Source organism: Platalea leucorodia (assembly GCF_965183815.1).
Source record: "Platalea leucorodia genome assembly, chromosome: 3".
NCBI classification, from domain to species: domain Eukaryota; kingdom Metazoa; phylum Chordata; class Aves; order Pelecaniformes; family Threskiornithidae; genus Platalea; species Platalea leucorodia.
The window spans coordinates 9048704-9065691 of NC_138825.1; the positions used below are offsets into that span (position 1 = coordinate 9048704).

General features: G+C 42.1%; 1 protein-coding gene across 1 annotated transcript in view; it reads left to right on the forward strand.

The window, feature by feature from the left end:
• PCSK2 (proprotein convertase subtilisin/kexin type 2) overlaps positions 1–16988 on the forward strand; it is a gene marked incomplete at its 5' end in the record, with an annotated part of 108389 nt that overhangs the window by 16818 nt on the left and 74583 nt on the right. The window contains one exon of the mRNA XM_082306263.1: positions 5144–5248. Coding sequence (XP_082162389.1) covers positions 5144–5248 — 105 coding nt within the window. The remainder of the gene's footprint in view (positions 1–5143; positions 5249–16988) is intronic.

Sequence of the window (16988 nt, forward strand, 5' to 3'; positions counted from 1 at the left end):
GCGACCCTCGAGTAACTTGTTATAAATCACCCTTTGCTTCTATTTTTAAATGATTTTGCTCCAAAGAAAGTTGTTACAGACTGTTGTCTCCATGGGTGACTTAGGAGAGGAACCTTAACAATAGGTTCAAGTAAGCTGGTTTTAGAATATTACACTATCAGGGAGAAATAGTTGGAAATGATGCACAAAAGCTAGCGCTGTACTGTAGGGATGCTGTGTTACGTGATACAGCATGAAAGGCTGCATGGGAAGACTGGGCAGAGATCAGTCCCATTAAAATAGGAGGGGGCAATCCAATCTGTTGTTAAGCTTTCTGCAGGCACCATAATTTGCTTGGGAGATGTATGTAGATAGAGCCCTGAAGCGAGTCAGTAAAATTTAATGTTAATGATAAAGAGTCAGTAACATTTAATCTTAAAGATAAGCCTGAGAACCAAGGTTTCTCTTTATTTTTGTGTTGTATTTGTCTCCTCTTAAAACTAGTGACAAGCTGTGAATGCTGGACCTGTCTCTGAGAGCCAGTAAAGTATTGATGCCACTGGCAGCTTTATTCAACATATTTTTTTATTTTTTTAAAATTTTTTTATTTTAGCATCTGTTCCTGCTTCGTAATACCTTTGCTACAGATAGGCTCTTCTGGTCAGATGATGCTGATGCTTTTACGGTTATTTTTCAGTGTTAGCTCTGCCCAAGGTGGCCCCAGTGCTGCTGTTCTAGAATGAGGAACAATGTCTGAATTTAGTCTTTCTGTGGCTTCTTTTCTTTAAACCCGTGCACCACTTTGCAGCTGATATTGATGCTCTTTGCTTTCAGACAGGCAAAACTACATCTGGTGCCACCACGTATATTGTCCGAGGCAGGACCAAAAAAGGACAGTTTGATTTTCTCTGTCAAGTAGACAAAATGGGATGGGAGCCATCAGTGCTGCCCCATCCTAGATCAGGTGCCTGTGAGGAACAGGCTGCCTTATACCTGATTTTTCCTTCGTGGAGCAAGATCAGTAGTTGAGGGCTCAGCAGTGGAGTGTGTCTTTTTTTTTGTTTGTTTGTTTGTTTTTCCTTCTCCCTTTCAATACCAGGGAATGACCGCCCAGAAGCAAGGCCTGGCAGGGGAGAATTGTAGCTGCCTGGTTACGGTCCTTCTTCCCGGGGGTGGCATCTAGGGCAGCCCAGAGTAAATTTCCTGCTCTTTTTGCTTGCTGGGGAAAGATTGTCAGATGTAAGGAGGAAAGTACAGAAAGGCTGGGAACCACAAATTTAACTTACTTATTTTTATTTCAATAATAATTATACCTGGACTTCTCTGGTGGAGCAGTAGTCTGAGAAGAGCCAAGATACCTCAGTCAGAAGTATCGATGCTAAAACTGTGCACGATATGAAGCGTTTCATCCTTCCTTCTATACCGAGTGGTACATCCTAGCCATTTTGCTTTCTAGATAAGCCTCTTCCATTTAAAGAGTTTTTCTTTCCTCCATTTAGTTGAACACTGAATTTTTAAAAGTTATTTTCTGGTCCATGTCCTTTTCAGGAAGGAGGTTAACAGGATTTCATCTCCACTTTAGATAGTGGTGTTAATAACCACAAGGAGGCTGCAAATCTGAAGAAAAGGAGGAGACAGGTGGATATATAAGGTTTTGCTCTACCAGCTGTGTTGTATTTGTGATTCTGGTTTTGCTTGTATGTGTTTTTCACCAGTAACTTTATCCAAATATCGCAAGTAACAAAGTGCCTGTAATTCCTGAGATTCTTAGAGTCCTACTTTGTATTGGACCATATTTACACATCAAGGCAATAATAGACTCTTTTCTAACTCTAAATAATCCTCCTCACTTGAATGTTCAAGTGCTTGCCAGTAATTAGTTATCTTACATAATTGCTAATTTTTCTCTGAGGGCAGGAAGCTTTGCTTCTGTCTTAGAGAAGGAACCTGAGCCACCAGGCTGGAAGCATTATTCCTCCGTGTTACATGCAGAGCCTGCTGCTGCTGAAATAGGAATTTTACTCAAATACGATTCCAGCTTTACAATGAGAGTATTACAGAGTGGCTACTGCTGGTGAGACTTTGGAGTTTTTTTATGTACAGGAGCCCTTCTGTTTTCATTTCACTTCATTACATGCACTGTTCATTTTGCTATTTGCTATTTTGCTTTAGCTCCAAAGCAGACTAGGCCTCCTGGAGAAGCTAATAGTGGGAATGTAAACCCTGCTGGGAGCGACCTGTGTCCTGCCGTTTGGTCGCTGCAGAGGAGTTACTGACTCAGTAGCAGGAGTTCATCAAAACCGAAGCACTTCAGGGGTTGCTTGTGGTATTCACAGATCTCAATGCAAAATCCTTATCAAAGCGTGCACCATTTTAGGCCCTTTGCTGGCATCTGACTTTTCCTGCATGTACATTCATTAATTTTAAGGATTTACTGAACAGTTTAGGTTCTTCCTGCAAATTGCTTGGTTTCTGCTATTAATTATTCACAATCCATGGTGTTTGATTGCGTCACATTTCAGGTATTGCCTTGCTTAGCTGCCTTCCTGTGTGTCCCCTCCAATTTCATTGAACCAGTGTGAAAACCACGCGAGTGTAAAATATCCGAGTTTCTCAAAGATTACTGGGATATCTGTGGAAAGAGTGGAATAGTCTGAGTCAAACTTATTCATGTCCATATGTCTGGTCGTTGTTGTACTAACAGTAATTGCTTTTGCTTGTGGTCAGACTTGAATACACTGGCTTTAAAAGTTCACAATATATTGCTTCATTCTAAGTGGCACTAGAAACTAACCCTACACAGGCGAACAGTGAATATGTGTTATATATTTCTAGATATCTTCAGAATTGCTGAGAATCTTCCTTAATGGAAGAACATCCAGATCAATATTTGACTGGAATTGATATGAATAGTCAATCCCGAGATAAAAAGAAGGAAAATAGACTGATTTCATTGAGAGAATTAGAGGGGTAATTGGACTACAGCTTGCAATGGATGGTAACGGTTAGCACAGCGAGATGGATTTCAAGCTGTAACTGATCTGGCTATTTAGATTTTTTTTTTCCCCCCCCCTGCATATTTTTGAGGCATAGAGCAATGTGTCCGACGTGGGGGACGGGCCGTTTCCTGGACAGTCAGATCTGTTGCCAGACTCTGGATTATGGAAATACCTTGTTATTCAGTTGGTAAAGATGACAGGGTTAGACTTTTTAAACACAAAACAAATCCGTTTTTTAAAAAAATTACCTAAACCCAGACAGAATTTGAGGTTTAAGAGCTGTGGCTCTGAGGATGAATGTGAAGCGTAGGAGACTTTTGTGGCCACTGCCATGAGCTTTTGTAGCCTTGTTTCTTCTTCTGCCTCAGCTGTTGTGTTCTTCACATGTGTATGGAGCTGATGCAAAATATTCTGATTATTTGCCCAGAAAAGCTCTCCAGTCAGCCCTTCAAATCAGCTCTAAGGGACCATAATGATTTTGACGAAATCTCCTTAACCTTCTATATACACTTAAAAAGAGGTCTTTTTATCGGAGCAGAATGCTTTGATTTTTTTTTTTTTTACAGTTACTTTGCATTTATGTATTACGTATCATACACAATGGAATTTTAAAAGTGAAAATGAAATGCTTTGATTTCATGAATATTAAATGTTTCAATTAACATAAAAAAGGACGTTGTAAGAAAAAAAGAAAACCCAAACCCTCACATACTCATTTTTGGAATGTGACCAAATTTTACACTTTCAGAATTCACTGTGAGTCTTCCATTCCCATACCACTCCACATGTATGCCAAAATATATTTGCAGAACTGCACCAGATACAGTGATAGATTTAATGAACCAGGAGATAATTTCATAGAAGGAAAATTATATTTGTGAACTGTATATAACTGTATACAGGAACAGAATCTGTTTTATTGCAGCAATATCCTGCTACCCTTATTCAACCCAGGTTTTCACAATGAATATTCTATTTAGACATCAGTCTCTTTTTTTCAGTAAAGAACTTTGAACTCCTGCTAAGAGGTTTACATTATCATGAAGTATAGATAATAAAAAGGAGAGGAGCAGGGCTGTCATGGCTCTTCTGGAATATCTCTTTTAAGTAGTTATTTTACATGCAGGGTAGTCTAACCTTTGAAGTTGAAATGTTCACAGCATTAACATATAACTTCCCAACAAGAGCCTTTTTTTTTTTTTTTTTTTTTTTCAACTTTTACAAAGAGAAGCTTAGTTTAAAAATACACAGTTACTTGCTTAGATTTAAACATTAAACTGGAATCTCCCTATTAAGTTGGAAAGGGGAAAAAGCTGTAGAATTTGAGATGCAAATGGAGCTTTCTAATTGACTGCTGGAGGTGGGATGCTGTTCTCTTAACACTGTGTCTTTTAGCCTTCTCCAAGCTAAATGTCTACTAGCCTTCCAGGCACTCTGCCAATCCTGTGGAGATGCATTTAGTAATGGCCATGCATCTTCCTTCCCTGGCACCTGCCTTAGGTGGGCCTGGAAAGCCCTCGGGAGGTGTTTGCTTGCTGCCTAAATGTCTTAGGCAGTAAAGCTGTACAAGACCGTTCCCACCTGGACGCTGTGAGCTCTCTGTTTTCCTAATATTCTTCTTATGTTCCATTTCCTGGTGTTCAGAAGACATTCCAAATACCATATTTTTCAGAGTGTGGAAATCGCTCTGCTTTCTGCCTTACTGCTTACGGCATCAGCTCGGGCGTGTTATAACGGCTCAGAAAAGGACTTGTGTAATGCCTTATTGCTGAGGGATGGTTTGTGGTAGTTTCAAGTCATTTGCAGTTCATTTTGTTCTTTTTTTCTGGCTTTTTCAGGAAATAGGAAATAATTCTGATGTGATTTGGGAAGCCCTTCAGATATATTGGCACTGTTGACCTTAAACATAAGGTGAAAATAGTACCAGTTGTATACAAGTGAAGTTACGCATTGTAAACCTGTCGCAAATAACTTTAATGCTGCTGGGCACACTTTTCAAAAGTAACTTGGAAGTGACATTCTTAAGAGCTATTTGAGCCTTTTGGCATAACTCTTCATAAGTCTTGGTGTAGATTCCTGAGTCACTTCACAGGTAAAAGTTTTCCATGTCATCCTTATTAGTAGCCAATAGCTCCATGATGTTTTTTTCTCTCTCTCTTCCTCAGCTCCCCTTTTTAGATACCGGATACTTCTTTTATCACAATGGCATTGCCAAGGCCAGGAGAAGACGCAGTCTTCAACACAGGCTTCATCTGGAAAAGGATTCCAGGGTAAGTGTTTCATCATTACGTGCACCCATCATGTTTTCTTTGTGATACAGGCTGTTTTTTAATGAGATCAGGGTGATGATCAAATATGTGGTTATAGCTACATTTTTTTCCCCATGCTTGTTTCAAGCTTGGTGACTGCTGTATGCACACACCTCCCAAACAGCCTCAGATTTTATTTTTATTTCACTACTACAAATATTCTTACGTTCTCTAAGATGTATCCTCTGTCCAGTAAGACTCAGTGATGCCATAGTGTCCAGGACATCTCAGTGCACTCTGTACTGTGGGGAAGGGCCATCCAGGGTACCTCCCCCAGTCATCCCCCAACCTCCCCCCGCCCTCCCCAAACTGCTAGTCCGTGGGTCATCCAGCCCAGAATACCTTGTGGTGTGAATAGCGATGTTTTCTCTGCAGTCACATTGGGACTTTTTCTCAGGGAATGGTGTACAGAAAGTGTATGCTGTCAAACCTCAGTATGTCTTTTAGAGGCTCTTGCTCACAGTCAGCAAATAGTGTGCTTGGTTTTCAGAAGCATAAACCACTCAGGAGGGAAAGGCCCCTTTTGCAGAAGGCTACGAGCTGGCACTAGCAAATTCTTTTTTCTTCAGAGTTCTTACACCAGTATAATACTGGCCTGGAGTGGAGCCAGGCAGTACAAAAGCGTACTTACTGCCCAAAGAAAGTAGATAAGCCTGAGGAATGATATCATGACAGCAAATAGATCTTTTTTTTTTTTTTTTAATCCTTCAGAAGGCTTTAAACTCTCTGCATTGTGAGCAAAAAAGAGGGGGGAACAATTTTATTCCAGACAGAATTTTATTGCCAGATATTATATGGTATTGGAACACCTATGGAAATGAAAACTGAGTAGGAAGAAAAGAAAAATAGGTTAAATAAGATCGCAATTGTTGTGACACCAGAGCAAGCAAGGTCTGATGAATTCCCAGCTTAATTTTCCTACTTCTGCAGAAATTTCAAGTGGTTCTGGGCCTAGGTCCAACTGGGATGCACACGGCTAGTCACTCCTGCGGCTGGGAGCCATGTGAGTGAACCACACAGATTCTAGGTGCTGCCTGCCCCCATCACTTCATCCTGAGACCTGAGTACTGGCAGCTTCCCTGGGGCTGCTGCTGGTCTTCCAGCGCTCTAAGGTACCTCTTCCTGGCCCCCTTCTCTAAAGCTGGTACCAGGTACAGATGAGGGGCTGCGAGGAAGAGACCCATTCAGCCCGCCTCAAATAGAAATTCTCAGGCTTCCCTTGTTTTGTTTACCAAGCAGGGATCAGACAGTAAACCTTTCAGAAATCATCTACAATTAGTGGATACTAAGCAGATGTCCTAGGAGAGGTGTCTTTCATTTCCCTCAACCACCCAATCTTGTTAAAAGCTATTTCAGAAAAAACATACAACTAAGTGAGTACGTTGCAAACTAGTGGCTGAGTAGAGTCATTGTGCAGGTGACTCTGTACTGGAAATAAATATTTCTGTAAGCCTCTGAAAATTCTACAAATATCTATGCTATTTGTATGAATCCACCAATTCTCACTGCAGCCTCAGTTATCACATGGCTGAGCACTCCCGTACTAATTCCAGACTGGCTCTTGCATTGACTACCTCTAGACTAAGTGTCTGCGGTGCTGTTAAGAACAGCTTAAATGAATCTACCTTCTCTTTCAGAGATGTTCTCTTTTGCAGTCATCTGATATTTGCGGTCTCTAGACTCTTGGTTAGCTTCTATCGTGTGCAATGAAATCTTATTTTTGCTGTTAATCTCCACTTCTTCCTGGTGCTGCATACCAATGGCTCGGCTCTCGTTGGCTCCCTCCTTTGATCTCGGGGAATAAAGCCCTGTGTTTAAATAACTTAAGAATATCTCCTATGTGAGGAAAAGGATGATCCTGGGTATATCCTGACCTCGTGGATTACACTGGGGGATGGAAGAGGGGTGGAAGCAACACTTCATTTCCACATGTAACATGACATTTTCTCATCTAGCCCTCCTACTTACTGTCCTGTTGGGTAGTCCTTTGAGCTCTTCTGATGCCATATAGGTCGGTTGCTTTTTGTAATACAATTTGAGCGCAATTAAAATCATTACTCTTATTTCCCTTCTTTCTTTTATATGTGGAGTTTGGAGAAGTCATTAAAATTCCTGTCGTATTTGCGTATAAGTGGAAAGATGAGTTGTGTTGACAGTACTTAATTTCAAACTCCAAAAATAATTTCTAAATTTAATGGCAGCTTTCTAGACCATTTACATTCAATTTTACTTAGCAACAAATGTCAGCACTGTCATGGTTAATATTGTAACGCATGAAGCCAAGAATAAAATGTTCCTGTTGTCAGGCTAGCCGGGAAGCAGACTTCCACCACAGGGCCTTACAAATGTCTCGGGAACCACTATGGTAAATGCTGTAGTTGCTTAGCCCTACCCAAATGTTGTGAGAAAGTGGCCTGCAGTTACTCTGTATACTTTTCACTTTTAAGGAGATTACAATTCCTAGCTAATTTTAATTATTAGTTGAAAAACAGCACAGATGTTCACTCAATTAATTAATGTTCTTTAATCAAGTAAGTCCCTTGAGGAACCATGTCAGTTTTTCAAGAGTCTGGGGAGATAGATGGCAGAGCACTATGCAAACAGGTTACCGCATCATTTTCATGCTCTGCATGTCTTTTAAAATGCTCGAAAAAGCTTTGTTGTGTAAAATTTACTGTATGTTTCTACCAAAATAATTTGGAGATCTGCTAAACATATGCAGCGGTTGTGTGATAAACATCATCGCTGTCAAGGGGGTGGGAATGGAGCATTATTAAGATGCCTTCCTAGAGATCCAGCAAGAACTGAATCTTTGCTCTGAGGAACAGCCTCATATACGATGGATTTGACGTTATTTAATACATTAGCGTTGCTGAAGCCTGAAGCGGTACCGGCAGCAGGTGCAGGCATATGTAATAGCGTCATATAGTGTGTTGTGCTATTGAACTGTTGAAGAAAAAAGTGCAGGCGCATGAAGCACCGTGGCTTTTGCTGTCAGTACAGTCCTCTCACCGTAGGATAGCAAATGCCACAGTGAATTGAACTGCTTCAAATGGAGACTGTTTAGTTATTTAAATTACGTTCTCTGAGCTACAGAGAAGCTTCCAGGAGAGGTCTGCTCAGAAACAACTCTTTTGTGTCAGTTGCAAATTTCCATGATTTCCAGGTGCACTTGCATTGTGTTATTTTACCCTGTGTACTTCTGGGGCCAAATAGATTTTGGGTGGGAAGAAAGTCCCCTTAATGTTTTTACATGTTAAAACTGGAATTTTTAATGAGGTAAGACATAGCAACAAGATATCCAGCATTCTCCATGCGAAATTGCATTTTCATCTGCCTTTGTATGTTAATTGTTTCAGCTGAAATTTCTCAGACCAAAAGGTCAGCCATTAGGCTTGGTTTGCCTTGGGAAACTTCACTTAAATAGCTGCTGTGCTTTACCCTGCAGCTGCAGGCAGGGAGGCAGTCCTTGCCGTGACCCATGGGCGCAGGCAGCTGGCAGGGGGTGACAGCAGGGGGCAAGGGCCCCAGGCGACATAAAGCCAATGAAGAGTTTGAGTAGGCTGGGACCGGACAGCGGAGTGAAGGTGAGGAGAGAATAAGTGGGACAGGCTGGAACAAGAGCCCAGAGTCAGAAAAAAGGTTGAGTGATGTGGGCATGGAGCCAGCCCATGGGCTGAGGAGGACATGGAGAAGCACAGGGGTGGACTGGAGAGACTGGAAACAGGGTGTCCACATTGACATCAAAGCATGGTGCCTCCTGAGGGCAGGCTGTAATGCAGCCTTAGGGCTAGGTGACCTTTTCCAAGGGAGACTTCCCTGTGAGCAAGGGGAAATGCAGCTTCTCTAAGAGCAAACTTTGTTTTTAATTATGAGGAACAGCGGTACGTTTCATCAGAGTGATTGCTCTGGAAAAGTAAATCCGAAATACGGAGATATTTGATACTGTCTTGTTCGTTAGGTTTCCTGTCTCTGAAAGTACAGCAGAGGCAGGATGGGAAGCAGAGACCTTTCCTGCTCCACCGTAGCTAAAAGAAAACCATGGGATTTGCTTCATTTTGATTTTTGAAAGTGACTCAGATTCTGGCCTCCTGTGGAGAGACTCAGCTGTATTATTAATAAATGTTTTGAAAAGTGGCCACATAAGTAAAAGGAAAGAAAAAATGCACGGTCTTTATGTTACCTTTCAGAGCAATACTTTTGTATTTTTGCTGTTGTTGGGTATTTTCTGTTAGTAAATAGTCTTCCACTGAAGGAGCGAGAGTTGAAACACAGTTTGTTCTCTCGAACATTATTTTGCTTTCTTTCAAGTTTTAGATAAAACCATTTTCCTCCCACACAGTCTCTCCTGTCAGACAGCTGCCAGGATTAATCCCACTGTAGAAAGAGGCTTTCATATACAGAGAAGAGCCGAGACCCATTACTGATATCTATATGCGAGTGCATCTGTGTTGGTGTTGGGGGAATAAATATATATGTGTGAAGGGGGGAAGGTGAAATGAAAATCTTCCACTGAGAGTGAGTGAGTTTGGCACTTAGATGATGACTTCTTTGGAAATAAACATCCTGACGACGGCAATTGTTACGTTGCAGAAAGGGATTAGAAAGGGAGACTTGGCTGATGCCTGTGCTGGTGCAGGAGTCTGGGGAGGGCAGATGCGTAGCTTCTTCAAGGCATAGTCTCTAGGTGCTCAGGGTTAACGGTATTTCCAAACTGCTTGTGTCAGGGGACAAGGGAAGAAAAGGGGGCTGTAAATGCAGAGGAGCTGAGCTTTTAATTAAATAAATAAAAATCTTCCATATCCTTCCTTGCCTCAGATCCCTCCCATGCCCGCTTAACACGACTGGCTTGTGGTCAGACCATTGCAACCTGTGAAGGCAGAAGTGCCCTGTGATGCCAGGTAGGGGATTGCCAAGTGCTGCCAGAGCTGGATATTTCATCAGTGGTCACCTTTAACAGGGGGAAGGAGGGCTGGCAGCTTGGGAGGAGCACCGCCGCTTAACAGGGAGCAGCCCTTAGCAATGGCAGCGTAATGTAAGTTAACTTTCAGTGCCCTTTCTGGCAGCGTTAATGACAGGCTTGAGAGGTTAAAGGTGGAGCCTTTTGCCTCACTCCCTTAGATGCCAGCACAGATCTTCCCCTTTGCAAAAATCAAAATCTTCCTGGTAAGATCAGGAGAACCCAGTTTTCCTCAGTTCTCCCCAGTTTTCCAGCAAGTGTAGAGTGCAGTGACCTTGGGGACACAAGGGGTGGGAGCCATGGTAGCTTTCCTTGCAGATTTGGTCAGGTATCTAATTGCTATGGAGGTGTAACCTGCTTCTCCAGCCTTCTGGTACTGGAGACATGCAATTCTGTCCCTGGAATGTAGCAATAAGAGCATCTTACAGTTATTTTTATTAAAATGGCTATATTTCACCTCTTCATTCCTGCTCCATGCCCCGCATCTTGATTTCCCAGCCTCCTGGACAGTGGCAGTGATTTTTCAATCCCTGATAAGTTTCTGATCAAACTTTGGAAGGTATTCCAAGATGCTTCCTCCCTCTGAGAAGAAAGCTGGCTCGCTCCTGAAAGCAAAGGGGCAGCAATACCAAAATCCATCCCGTAGGAAGGGGCCAACACTTAACCTGTGCACTGTGTAATCCTGCTGTTGACTCCCTGTGTGGGTAGAGGGATTCATTTCCATGCAGTTCACCACAGCAGTGACCCCAGATCTAGGCAAAACTTTTAACCTCTGTGGGGATAAACATTATGTAAGGTGCATGTAATGCCCAAGACTTACTACGCTGTCTCAAATCTTGAGGGGAGGCTTCAGGTCCCCCATGCAGTCCTCTGCCATGCAGGGAGGTATGGATGTGTGTGATATGAGAGAGAGGAGGAGAAAATGGCAGGATAAAAAGCCCTTCATGTTTTCAGCTCTTTTATGTAAATTCATGCCTCAGATGGTAGAAGTGACAGGCTTCTCAGTGAAGTCTGTTATAGCATTTTGCCCTAATGTATGCTGTCGTGGGGCTGGCATGCTGGTAGGATTATGCCCAGGAAAAGTTTGGAGCTGCCATCAATTTTATGAGACTATAGGGCAGCATTAGACGAGCATTGGTGTTATCCTTTTGGAAGGAAATGGAACATTAAGTAATAAAAGCTCTGCTTAAGTACCTGTAATAAATATTGAACAGCCAAGGAAAACTCATTAGAGGAAATGTCTTCTTCCAATGCTGAAAAAATCCCAGCCACCCTCAAACCTACATACTGTTGGTTGAAGCTGCATTGCCAGCTTGTTCACCAAACAAGAACTGAAGACATTTCTGTGGTCAATCATCCTGACGGAATGAAGCATATTGTACAGAAAACGGGCACATCTTCCACGCATGGATCCCTGGTTTATCTGTTTCTGGCATAAGTTGTCTTACGCTTTATCCAGTGTATTTGAGAAAGGGGTTCCAAGAGACTGTTCCAGTTCACAGAGGGAGGCCTGTTCTTGTACTAATAACTTTTTCAGGTTGATATAACCTTGAACTATATTTGTTTTGCTTTCCCATACAGCTCAGGGGCCTTTTCAAAGATTTTGTATTTCTAATTCATAATGAAGCCAGTTGGCAAGCATAATAAGAAAAAAACCTGATTTTCTTGAGGAAGCTCTAGTCAGCTCTATGTATTAGATCATCTGATAATTGATCGGATGTATGTCTTATTGCCGAGAGAATGTAACGCTTAAATGAAGCATTTTGCTTTTATGATATTTAGACCCTTTGCAGTTGTTGTTGGATGGTTATTTAAATGTACAGTTTCCTGAGTTGGGGTTATCTGAGAAGATGAAAAGGAAGAAGCAGCAGAGATGATGGTACAGTGCTTAAAAAAAGTCAGATGCAGTTAGAGTTGGCTCATGGGAAGGTGGAATTTAACCTGCACTTCAGGCGTGGAAAGAGAAAGGACCATACAGCCAGTAGGACAAAGATAAGTAATTGTGGGAAATATGCTACATGTGTTGTATCATCTTTGTCATTCCAAACAAGAAATCAACAGGGCTGTAAAGAGGAGATTTCTGATCTGAATCTGAATTCTCTCAGTGCCAGGAGGCACACAAGGCGCGAACATCGTTCTTCCACTTCGATCGGTCCGCTGCTGCATGCTCTGGAGTCAAGGGCCACAGCGCAGTCTTCCGTCGGTTTCCCCCTCAGGACACGACCGATCCAGCTCCATCTCCTCCTCCTCACTTTTTTTTTTTTCCTCCATCTCCGCCATTTCTGATGCTCGTCGTTTCTGCAACTTTTTTTTTTTTTTTTTTTTTTTTCCGGGAGGAAGTAGTTGGCCTCCTGCCCAACCCCCATGACTTGGAGGGCCAGTGGTTTTTCTGTCAGGGTGGCCTTCCCTTAGGCTGCGTTGGTTCGCGGCACCTTCTTCCATTTTATCCGGTGCACCCTCCAGAGGGGGATCCCCTATCCACCACCCAGGGGACGCGCCTTCTAGCTGTGCAGCCCCAGCCGAAGGAAAGAGGAGATCTAGGTGTCTGATAAGTGAGGAAAAAAGTTTTCCCACTACTTTTCCCCTCTTGCACTGCTGACAGAAGGAAGGAGGTACCACTGTGCCTCTGGAGTGCAGAGGATAAACTAGTCTTTAGGCCATAAAATTCTTTGTGTCTGTGATAGTGTCAAAAGGCAGCTGTTGGAAATTCAGCGAAGTAGCAACTTTGGTTCATGACTGTACTATACGTAATATAGCAGTGTGGCTGTTATCACTGCAAATAATGATTGCTAAATTCCCTGTGATTGCTGTTAGAAAACTGAATCTGAGGGATTCCAACTTCTTGTTGTCCAAGGCCTCTGTAGACTCTATATATGATCACAGAAAGCCCTCTTCAGCTAGATTTTGCGTAGTTGACCAACAGTGACTCCAACTGTAAAGCACTTAGCTGCTCTTTAATTGAGATATCACGATTATTGCATAGGAGTCAGTTTCTATAATAAGAATAAAAAGAACTCTCTCTTTCTGATATAAAAAATAATGAGGCCTAGAGTCACTCAGACACTTAAGCTGTCACTTAGGTTGACACAGTAGTCCCCTTCACTGCAGAGTAAGTATGTTAAGCACACTCACTGAAGAATTTCCCAGTTTCCAAGTTTGAATTCCTGATGTTAAGTGCAGTATTGCTGGCTTGTATTTGGACTGTGTATGCATATTGTATTTGTGATGTGCAGTACAGTTCTAATGTGAAATATCACAATGCTATTGAGTATAGAAAATTAAATATTTCAAACAATTTGCTACTGGAGCAAATGCAGTTATATCCAGCACAATATAAAAGCTAAGCTGAATTGATCTATTATTTCTATTTGTAACTAGAAAAGAGCTACAAGGAGGAAAAAACCCTGATCCATCAACATTAGCATTAAAGAATGTTGGAAATCTTGTATAGTTATATTATACGAAAAAGCACCATTAACTGCACATAGTAAAATAACAGGCTATCAAAATGACATCAAGCTTAAACATACATGTGTTTTTTATGGAAATAGTGTATAACTAAAATTACAGGGTAAGCTAAAACTATTTCTATTAGAAAAATATAAATGAATGTACTGCAAGATAATAGACTGATAAGTGAAGACGATGCTGTGCAGATTCACGTGGAGTTTTCCAAAAATAAAAGTACTGACGCACTGCAGTCCTGGTGCCATCGGGGGCTGTGGAGTCCGCATGGTCCGTGGTTTTAAGACAAGGTTAGACAGTGATCATAACTGACTCGGGTGTGTCTGATTCCTCCCTGGGGCCCTGGGATGGTTCAGATGACCTCTTAAAGTTGCTTCCAGTCACATATTATATCATTTTTGTGTCGCTGAACATGATACATGGGGTAAGGTGGGGTAAGGCAATAAAATGAGCTTTATTCCTACAAAAAACTTGGAACCATGTGGAAGTTCAGCAATTTTACAAAAACCTGTTGAGACAGCTGACCACAGTCATCCTCCACTCTGCTGCCTGTAAATTGCTGAACTGGTGTTAGTTAAGTTTCTGCTTTATTGTTGAGGTCTGTTCTCTTGACTGCAGCATCGCTCCCCTGTCTCCCTCTGCTTTTTCCTGTCTCTCTCTTGTTTCCTGCCTGATAAATAGTCTCTGTTTGTGGAGCAGGCCTTGCCTGTGTTATTTGTCTGTGCAATTTCCAGCCTTGAATCTTCAGTGGGGTCTGTTTAATATTATAATACAAGTAGTGGCAGTGGTGAGGAATGTATGTTTTAGGGTTTTTTGTTAGTAGGGTGTCGAGAAGTGTTGACTGTGAGCGAGTGACTTTGGATTAACATGGAACCTAGTGTGCTGAGCAGGTTTGCTTTGGTTTGGGGCAAGTTTAGTTTGGTTTTGAATAAGAAATGCAGTGCTCTGATGTGCTGAGCTAACAGTCACTGAAGGTCGTGAATATTTTGGCATTCGCCGGATCCAGGAATCCGTGGATGTAGTGTTGGTGATAATCATGCCTTTCTCCCTTGGGAAGCTTGAGCCAGCTGCAGCCTGTGTTGGTGAGACGAGGGAAAGCACCCACGGGTTGGCTTTGCCTTCTCTGGGCTGTCATCGTACCAGCATCTCCTGGCCCCATGCAGTGACCCTTTTCCTTCCTCTTGCCAGGGCTCGGTTCAGGACAGCTGGGGTTGACTTGGAAGAGTCAGTCATGGCCTGGGAGCACTTGTGCTTGATGATGGCGAAATGTGTGGGGTTCAGAAGTGCTCTCCCTTCCCAGGTCACCAACATTAGAGCTACAACAGAATCCAGACTGCCATGTGTAAGCCCACCTTCAGGGTTAACTTCATTTTCAGTTTAGAAAGTGTGCATGTTCAGCTGTACTTCCTTGTTTTCAATACAAGTACATTGTATGCTAGAGAAACTTCCTCAGGAACAATGCAAGACATTTTGGAGTCTATTTTCTTAATTAAGTAATTGCTTTGTGTTTTTTTTTTTTTTTAACCTCAATATGAGTGAACAGTGTGCTGCTGCGGCCAAGAAGGCCAATAGGATGCTGGGTTGCATCAAAAAGGGCATCACCAGCAGAGATAAGTCATTATCCCACTCTACTCGGTGCTTGTCAGGCCACACCTGGAATACTGTGTACAGGTCTGGTCCCCGTTACATAGAAAAGATGTGGACAGGCTGGAGGGGGTCCAGAGAAGGGCCACCAAGATGATCCAGGGTCTGGGAAGCCTGCCGTATGAGGATAGGCTGATAGAGCTGGGTTTGTTCAGCCTTGAGAAAAGGAGGCTTAGAGGTGGTCTCATCACCAGGTACCAGTACTTGAAGAGGAGCTACAAAGAAGATGGAGACTCCCTTTTTACAAGGAGTCACATGGTGAGGACAAGGGGTAACAGGTACAAGTTACTCCCAGGGAGATTCTGATTCGACACGAGGGGTAAATTTTTCACAATGAGAACGGTCAGTCATTGGAATAATCTCCCCAGGGAAGTGGTTGACTCCGCTACGCTGAACACATTAAAGACTCAGCTGGACATGGTGCTGGGCCATCTCATCTAGACTGTGCTCTTACCTAGAAAGGTTGGACCAGATGATCCTTGAGGTCCCTCCCAACCTGGTATTCTATTATTCTTTTGGCAAATCTCGAAGCCTAATAGAAAATTTGGAGAGTGGAAAGCTGCCTTTGAGTTAAACCCTTAGGAAAGATTGGAAGCACACTGGTTGACACATACTTTGGGAAGAATATAGAATTAGTTAAAATATCCCACCTGATAATATATGATGCCCGTGTATTTTAGACTGTGACATGGTAGACTTAGAACGAAACAAAATAGATTTATAACAGTTTATTTCTATTCTTTCTTGATTTCAGAAAATCAGCTGTTAAAACAGTGCCCGGGTTTCTTGTGTTTACGATTAGATGACCAGAACCATTTACTGTCTGTGACGTTGGCAATAAATAAAAGGCAGTGCAGCTAAGGGTGTACAGTTAAATCAATAACAACATAAGACTGGAACGTTTTTTGGTCTAGTTTTCTGGGGTATCTGAGCATGCTGTGCCAGGGCTTGCGTCACGGGCCTGTGACGTTACAAAACGCTGCCACCTTTCTACTAAGAGACTCAAGCTAAAAGAATGGCATATGTTACTATATCACACAATAAATGTATTATGTAGTGCATCCACTCATGCCATTTAACATACTTCACTGTTGTTTAAAATTTGATGAGTGTTTTCTTTGTGAACAGCATTTTGGTCTATGGGTTTATTGCAATCTGTTCCAAAACACTGTTGCTACAAGCATTCTGTGTTTCCAGATCTTCAAAGTGTGTATGCAGTATCTTAAGTATATATTAATTTTTTTTTTTTGCCACCAACTCAACAACCAGAAGCCAACAAGGAGTTATAAATACATCTGTGAAATCATTACTTATATGCATCATGCGTTCCATGAATACAGAAAGGGGTTTACAAAGGTCAGAGAAAGTTGATTGCGGTATTTGGAGATACAATGGAAATGAATTAACGGTTTAGATTTAAATTGTTTCGGAATACTTTTCTGTAGTAATTATTTGATGCTGCATTGGAACATGGCTTTTCAGCAAAATGGGTACCTCTAACAGCTGAGAATAGCCAATAGTAATTAAAATGCTAATATGTGTGCCATGGGTTGGTGAAGTTGAATAATGCTTCTTGGCCTTGTAAACTTCCATACTGAGGGGGAGAACAGGACTGGGTAGAATAAAACATTA